General features: G+C 41.8%; 1 protein-coding gene across 1 annotated transcript in view; it reads left to right on the top strand.

The window, feature by feature from the left end:
* Positions 1 to 7,962, top strand: part of ARMC9 (armadillo repeat containing 9) — a gene marked incomplete at its 3' end in the record, with an annotated part of 60,668 nt that extends 52,706 nt beyond the window's left edge. The window contains exons 23-24 of the mRNA XM_008948948.1: positions 3,130 to 3,262; positions 7,790 to 7,962. Of these exons, the coding sequence (XP_008947196.1) occupies positions 3,130 to 3,262; positions 7,790 to 7,962 (306 nt within the window). The remainder of the gene's footprint in view (positions 1 to 3,129; positions 3,263 to 7,789) is intronic.
* Positions 7,963 to 8,106: the final 144 nt, after the last annotated feature.

The following is an 8,106-nucleotide window of genomic DNA, read 5'->3' as shown; positions in this document are numbered from 1 at the left end:
GAAAGAGCTGCAGGCCAGAGGCAGTGCACTTCCCAAGAGCTAAAGGCCCTTACTTGATCAAAAATACCCTTGTTTGGATCTAAATGAATCACTGTCTGCTGGCACCTGCAGGCTCTGGTGGCTAGACCTCCGCAGGAAAGTTGAAGGCAGCTGCAGTTATCTGCTTAGATTTGCAACTGCGTTCAAACTGTAAGAGGTGGTGGAGGATGGGCAGCCCTGTGCTCTATAGCTGCATTGTGGATGATGCTGCTAAAGATTCTGTCCGTGCCACTCAAACTGAAATTAATGCGCACTCAGCTGGACCTGAGAGCTCAGAAACATGTGATGGAATTTAAAAGGTTATAAGCTTCTGAAATACCTCTGCCCTCCTAGTATCCACAGGATCATGGAATTTTGTGGGAGTTTCAACCTTATTGCAGGGATTCATTAACATTTCCAATTAGGGATTTAAGGCAAAATGTTCTGCAGTCTTAGATAAAGGATCTTGCAGCATATCCGGTACAGAATTATTAATAAGTTCAGACAAAGCATGCCTTTACTTTGCTGAAAAATATGCTTTGAAGCAGTAAAGGAATAGCATACTTTTTACTCCCTCTCCTATTTTTTTTAAATTTCCTAGCGGAAATGAAAAGGATTCTGAGAAAAGTAACCAAGGTCTTGCAGACAGGAATTTGCTTGCGTAACGCCTAGAGCTGATAAATAGAACATGCTGAATGAAAGCCGTATGATAGAAGCAGATGAAGCTCCTGTTCAAGATGGGCACTTGGGTTCTTTCTGTTGTGTAGGAGCAAGAGCTGCTGTCCTCAAGCCTGGCTTTGTGCAGCAGCACCTTGAGTATAGCTGAGCCCATTCTGCAGGGAGGTTTAGCTGGCATGGAGCAGCAACCCAGAACAGCAGAGGCTGTAAACTAATCAAAAGAATACCGACTAGACAGTTTTCCTACACAGAAAAAAAAAAAAAAAACCCAAAAAAAACCCAAAAAAAAACCCACAACAAACTTCTACATACTCCTGCTTCATAAAGAAAATTAAGCCAAGCAGGTATCAAAGGTGTTCCTATTTGCTGTTTTAAAGTGTAATTGGATGCAATCTCTAAGGCATTATGCAGCCACCAGGAGCCTGGCGTGCCTTCTGACCCACCTTTTGATAATATCTTGCCAGTGAAATGCATTCCATCACCTCTGTCACTTGTTCTGTGCTGCTGATGCTGTCTGACAGTTTGCCTGTAAAGATTTGTGGGGAAGTTTAAACAGGAAGCCTGCGTAAGTTGACCAAGTAAATATTGTTCATTTTTGATGGAGAGTATTGATTTAAAGCCTTCATGCTCAAGACATTCCTGCCAACTTTAATGTTTCGTATTGTCAGAGCTTTGCTTGTAGCCTCTGTCTAAAACAATCTTTTAGTTTTTTTTTCATTCAGAATTATATTCAGGTGGATTCTAATAAGATTACTAGATTATACTCTTTCTTGTTGAAAAATTTTGGAGGTCAGAGGATACAGCACATTGCAAGTTTCTAAGTACATGTACATCTTTATACATGTAAACAAATAAATAACTTCTGTTTGTGTCAGAGACAATTCTTCGTAGCACTGATCCATGCTATAAAACAACACTGAGCTACTTGAAGGATTGTCAGAGGTTTGTTTCAGGTTTTTGCAATTAGCCAGTGAAATACATGTATGTCTTTCTTACCTTTTGGGATTTAGAAATGAGGAGTAGGAGAAAAGAGAGACTGCACTGCTGGATTACCTGGTTGCTCATAGCAGTGACAGGACCTTCATTCTGTGTAATCATAGTTAGACTGCATCTTTAGACATCTTCTGTTCTCCACGTCTGTAGGTTTTGTAATTTTTAAATAAAACGTACTTTAAGACAATGGAAAATTAGCCCTTTCTTTTGTAGTGCCTTCTAAGATACAGCAGGAAACAGTGCGTAACAGAAAGGTGTCAAAATAACTGTCCTGCTTCTAGAGAGTCGCATCATGCTCTGCCAAACATCTTTGCTGTGCAATAAATATGCAGTCTGAGTTCTGACTTGGGTCTGATGGTCATCATCCAACACCAGGAACCTGCTCACTTCAGAATATGAGTTTTCCAGCATCACATGAATACTTTGGGTTCTAGAGTTTCATGCAGTCAAGTCGTGAAATGAATAGTAGGAGGCCACAAGTGAAAAAAATGGTTAGAATAAAAGCTTTGTGAACAGTTAACATCATCAAGGCCATATCTCAAAGGAGCTGTTTAGCCTCAAGAAACCTTGATGCTCTTTTGTTTTCTGAAAATGAGAGTAGCTCTTAATGTCCTCCATGCCTGGATATATTCAGCAGTTCTTGAGTTGGTCTGATTTTGTCCGGGTCCATCCTCCCTTTTTATCACTTCAGTAAATAATAATTCTGGCCCTCTTTTCTTTTTTGTCTCCTGTGATAAAAAAAAAAAATCATGGACTAAAGATGAACCCTGGTCAACTTCCTGCACTTACTGCTGCATGTCAGACAGAACACACACTAGGCAGCCATGTGCTTGTCTGAGAGTGACCTGATCTGCATCCCTGTCAGCATGCAAGAGCAAATCGGGGAGGCAACCTGTCCTGAGCATGGGAGGAATGGAGCTAGGGATTTTCCATAAACTCTTATTGAACTTGCACATCTTGATAGCCTTGCGTCTCTCAGTAAGGTGATTGCCCTGTTCTCCATTAATGCAAGGCAGAAAGTGAGGTGTGTTGAGCAAGTGCAGTAGACACTCAGTCTGACAAAAGCGTGGAACACTGGGTTTTGTCCACAGGGGTGACCTGTTACTATGGGTATGTACAGGACTTCCTGGGACTTTTATGAGATATCAGTCGTTAGCTGAGACATGTTAACTGACGGTCTGCACGCTCCTGGCCTGTTGCAAATGCAGAGTGTAGCTGTTTTGAAAATGATCCAAGCGTGTCTTACTTTCCAGCTGCAAAGGGCTGGAAGGACAAACATTTGCAGTTGGCCTGGCTCAGCTGGTGAGCAGTAACGCACTCAGTAGCCTGCCATTATCTCCAGGTTCCCTTCATACAGCAGGAACTGTGACTTGATTGCGTTTCTAGTAAAGTTGTAAAGAGACAACTCCTCACTAAACCATGTTTCTTTTTTTTAAATAGCTGTGGAAATGAACTCATCTCCAGTATTCTCATCGAGCCATAGAATCGGCTGCAGCATCCAAGGTGGTGACACTGTCTTGTCTTCCCGATCTACTGATTTCACCCAGGACAAAGTAAATGGGCAGTCACATAGGTATGATTTACCCAGAGGAGTATCTAAAAGTGCAAGAGGACTCTGAAGGGACTTACTAGCTAATTCCATGCTGCTGTAAAGACAATCTGTGAAGTCATTTGATGTATGATGTAGTCTGGTCTCAGACGGCTACAGTGGTGCTTGCCAAAGAAAATACCTTTAGCTGTGCCAGAGGCAGCTGTTCAATTTCTAAGCATCTGGTCCAGAATGGGAGAAATCTCAAGCAAGACTTTATTAATGAGCTGCACATGTATGCACAATGCAGTCTTCTGCAAATAAAACTTCCTGATTGCTTCCTTACATGACTCTAACCCATGAAAAATCATTTATCAGTAAATAGGTAGGACAGTGGGAACAGGGCAGGAATAAAGTTGCAGAAAAATTAATCATTTAAGTGAATTCAGAGTGTTTAAACATGCTGAGTGACTAGCACTGCTGACCAGAATCCCTGACTTATCCTCTAGATGGGCATAGCAAGGGAGGTAATATTATGAATTCTCCAAAACACTTCTTTGAAACAGTTTCTGTCAAAAGAGGATGAAGGATCTTGCTCTCCTCCTGTTCATACCTTGAGCCCTCTGTGACGCCTTTGTCCTATGCAGGACTGTGATGTTATATCTTGGATGAGCACTAGGAATTCATTAGCAATTGGACCAAGGTTTACTGAAGTGTTTTAGGGCCTGCATGTGTCTTTCAGACATTAACAGCTTTTTCCTATAGCTAATTTCATTGGGCCAAGTTTTAAACAGTAAGTCTAGAGAAATTTTAAAAGCAAGTACATTACAGAAATAAAACACAGAATGGGTGGAGATGAAGAAAGAAAGATTTTATCAACTCTATAGGTCTGACTTTTCAGAAGTGCTTAATTATTTGTGTCAGTTAAAGAACTTGCACTTCAGAAGACTGGACTCTGTGCTTAGAGCTTTGTTTCCTTCTGCCCTACAGATGCCTCTGTGTGATGTGGGGTTTGGGGGGGGGGGGCTTGTGGTGTTTGGCTTTTTTTTGTTTGTTTTATTTTCCCAGTTGTGCTGTTTCCATGGTGAGATCTGGGAAATTATATATTGTCAACAAATTATCACTGATCAGCAGCTGAAGTGCTTAGTAGTCATACCCTAGTAGTCACAGCATTACTGGTTTTATTTGTTGCCTTTCCTAACAGTAGCTAAGGACATAATACAAATAAAAATAGACCATTATAATTTTATTTATTTCATTGCTTTGTGATGGGGAGAGAGATTATTTTCCAGGCTTTGGCTTGCAAGAAGCAAGCCAAAGTGGCAGCATCCTGTCCTCAGCTTGGTAAGAAGCTTTGCTTCTCTCCAGTTGTAATTTGTTATTAAAAAGATGTGTCCCAGTAATCTTTAATTTTTCTCCATAAATGTATGTCTGAATCTCAGTAATAGATGGATCTCTTAACTGAAGGCACAGGTGCAGTATCCTGCAGAAGAAGATGCTATCTTTTCATTGCATACTTCCTTAGCATGTGTACAGTAATATGTATTTACAAATTCAGTGTCGAGTTACGGATGTGGGAAGGGAGCCACTCACAGTCCAAGGAAACACAAGAGCTTCCGCTGCCAAGGGTCTTTTATTAATATGTTGGTGTTGCAATAGCCAGACTCACCTTTCATCCTTGGAAGCATACTTTCATTTGTTTGCAAAACAGAGTGAATACATCACTGCTTTAGTCATGGTTTCAACCACTGTGAGATGTCTCCTTCCTACTAGGCAAATACCAAGACCTTCCTAGAAGAAGTGTGTATGAGAAAAGGAGGAGTGAGTTGTGGTGATGAAGCAGTCACTACCATTTCCCCTCTTCCTTGGCAGCATAAATTGGGAATTTAACTGCACAGAGATCAGTGAAATTAAGCTAAATCAGTCTGAGAGAAGAATGAGGCCCTAGCAGTGACGTACATGTCTGTTGCAGTTGCTTTATTTCCATTGGAACAAATGATTGTTCTAGCTGATGCTTGTCAGACTGGCAGCTGCCTCTGCATTGCTACTCCCTGCTGCATTTTGATCCTGTTCATATAGACCTGTAGTGCTTTTTAGCTAATCCAGGATAAATTTCCAATAGACTTGAGTTTACAGTTGTGGCTGACTGAAAAAGCCCTTAATTTTTTATTGTGACTACATCCAGTATCATGATAATAAAGAGCTTAAACTCTACAGTGCCTTCTAAGGTCTCTGATGGTCTTGCTTTTCTGACAATCTGATAAAAAAGACCAAGAGTCCTACTGTAGAGAAAATGATCTAACTCATCTTTATATTTTCAAGTCCTGTCAAGTCCCCTGGTTGATTATTCCAATCCCAGTGTCAGTCTATGCACTTTTTTATAGACATTTATTTCCTTTTTCCCAAATAAACAGTTTTCTTCTTTCTTCTCAGTGCAAATGTTGGTTTCTGTGAGAGGTTTTTTTTTTGGGGGGGAGGGGAAGGGTTGGTTGGTTGTTTTCTTTTTTTGAGCGCTTGCTCATAAATGGCTCCTTTACCAAATACTACAGAACATTTTCCCATGGTAAATTTTGCTTTTTCTTTCTTCATCTCGTCAAGTTCTAAGTGATGCCAAATAGCAGATTTCTGTGTTATTCTGAGGATTAATTCTTCTCTGTTGATCTCAGCCTATTTATTGATGTAGTAAAAGATGAGGTGGTTCTGTGACACCTGGGCACAGGGAGACCGAGATCTGCTCTGCATCCTGTCAGAAAAACAGTATTTTTTTTTAAACTTCACGGTGTTTGCTACCAGCTTATTTCATGTCATTCTTCCCTGAAGAGTTTGCACAGATGTGAGCCACCCTGTATGACTACTGTGTGCATCTATCTCTTGGTTGCATTCCTTTGCCTTGGCTCGGAAGTGCTTCTTAGTCCGACTGCCCCGGCTACTGCAGTGAAACTCCGTGAAGATTGTCGATGGCTATAAAAATGCTTTTTAGTGTATGGGAATAGAGATTAAGAGTTTTGTTATCTGTTGCTGAATAGAAAAGAGGGGGGGAAGCTAATTAGTGGCTCAAAAAAGTGCTGTGAGGCTGTTTGATCTCCGTTTTTTATCTATGTTAGCACGTCATAGTACACATAGGATTACCATGAAGAGCACCACTGAATTGAAATCCTAGCTCTTGAACCAAAGTGAGTAAAACGACAAAAAAGCAATAACAATGAGACTAGTTGGGGAGAGATATTTAAATATGCTTGAGTTCCACCACTTGGGGTTTATACAGACTTTGGTTTTGTTTTGCTGCTATGTTTCTGTTGCCATCTGCCACCTCCTCCTTTGAAATGAGACAAGTGCAATGCTTGGAATACTCAGGTAGAGAGCTGCAGGAGTGGCTCTTGGCAGAGCATTTAGCATGTCTCTGTCCTTAATACTTGGCATATACCTATGCAAAGTACAGGCAATTAATGCTATTTATAATACAAAAGAAACACTTGCTCCAGATCTCCCTGCGGGGTGAAGCAGGGCTATGGAAAGGCTAATCAGCACTGACTCAGCAGCATTCCCTGGGGAGCAGGGGAGATTAAATGTCTTTAAAATCCTCCTAATCACCCTTTCTGATGGTCACAAAGGGTTCTTTTGATGGAGCTAATAACACGGGGACTGGGCATTTTAATCACCTCTCTTTAGATGGCACCTTTTTCTATCTCCTGCCTTTGGCTCTGCGTTTATTTCCTTTTAAATATGGTGAGCTTTTTCATGTAGCTGTTATTTCAGCTTAACCTTTTCTCCTTCTAAGAGAAAATTGAGTCACTAGAGCAAACATGAATATAGATTCAGAATTATTTTAGAGACTTGCTATTTCCTGGTAGCCTCCGTTTTTGTACCTGGGAAAGGATATATTGACGCTGGGGGCAGGGAAGGACAGTGTCCCCTCACACAGTCAGGGACTGAATTTTAAGGAGTTCTGTTCTTGCGGCACATGCAGACTGTGAAATAGCAGCAGCTGGTTTACGTTCTCAGTGTCAACAAGGAACCTGTGTGCTTAGTGAATTTATTTCATAGATGCCATCACGGCTTTTTGCTCTTTTGACAAAGCCTTCAGGGAGTTTTGCAAATCCTATTGCAGCCGGGAGCCAGGGAGGCTGCCTGTGCCTGCAGAGATGGTGACCTACACCTGGGAGAAATAGTAGTGTCTGTGTCCTAAAAGGATGTATTCCTGTGCTGTAGTACGTCTGCACGTTTTTACACCTCAGATTGAGTCTGTGTACATGATAAATACAACGGAAAACAAGCAAAAGATATATTACCTGTTTGCAGGGGACTTAACTGAACCTGTTCAATCCTGTTGTCAAAGAAGCAGGTTTGAGTAGGAGAGACAGCTCGACAGAGCCAGATTTAGAGGCTGTGCAATGAGTACATGCCCCAGGGCAGTACCTGTGGTGCTGTGTTCCTTTCCATTTGCAGACTCCCTGAATTTTGAGCAGTCTGTCATGCTGTCACAGCACGTACTGCAGGTTTCACTTGGTTGCAGACTTACTACGCATATATATTTCTCCATCCGTTGCTAACCCTTTCCATCTCCTCCTGCAGTGGGTTTCCCTCAGCCTTCATCAGCAAACCTAAGATCCCTCGCACTCCTGAAGTGCAGAGTGCCAGCCTGAGAAAGGGAAAGGTCCCAGCCATTGCCCCCCAGTTCTCTCAGTCTGGACCCCAACAAACAAGCCGTCCCAGCTCCTCAGGATCATCCACAAGGAGCAGACAGAGTAAGTGGAAAAAGTCATCATTCTGTTTGTTAGTCCTTGGGGTGGGAAAGGAGGGAGCACTGTAGTAGCTCTCCAGGAATGAAATCGTATGCTAGAAATGTGCCAGGAGTACATGACATTGTACTTGTCATCTGCAGGATGTGC

This window comes from Merops nubicus, unplaced genomic scaffold, assembly GCF_000691845.1.
Source record: "Merops nubicus isolate BGI_N331 unplaced genomic scaffold, ASM69184v1 scaffold8531, whole genome shotgun sequence".
Classification (NCBI taxonomy): Eukaryota; Metazoa; Chordata; class Aves; order Coraciiformes; family Meropidae; genus Merops; species Merops nubicus.
Note: the sequence above shows the minus strand (reverse complement) of the source record. Positions and strands in the feature narration are given on the sequence as shown.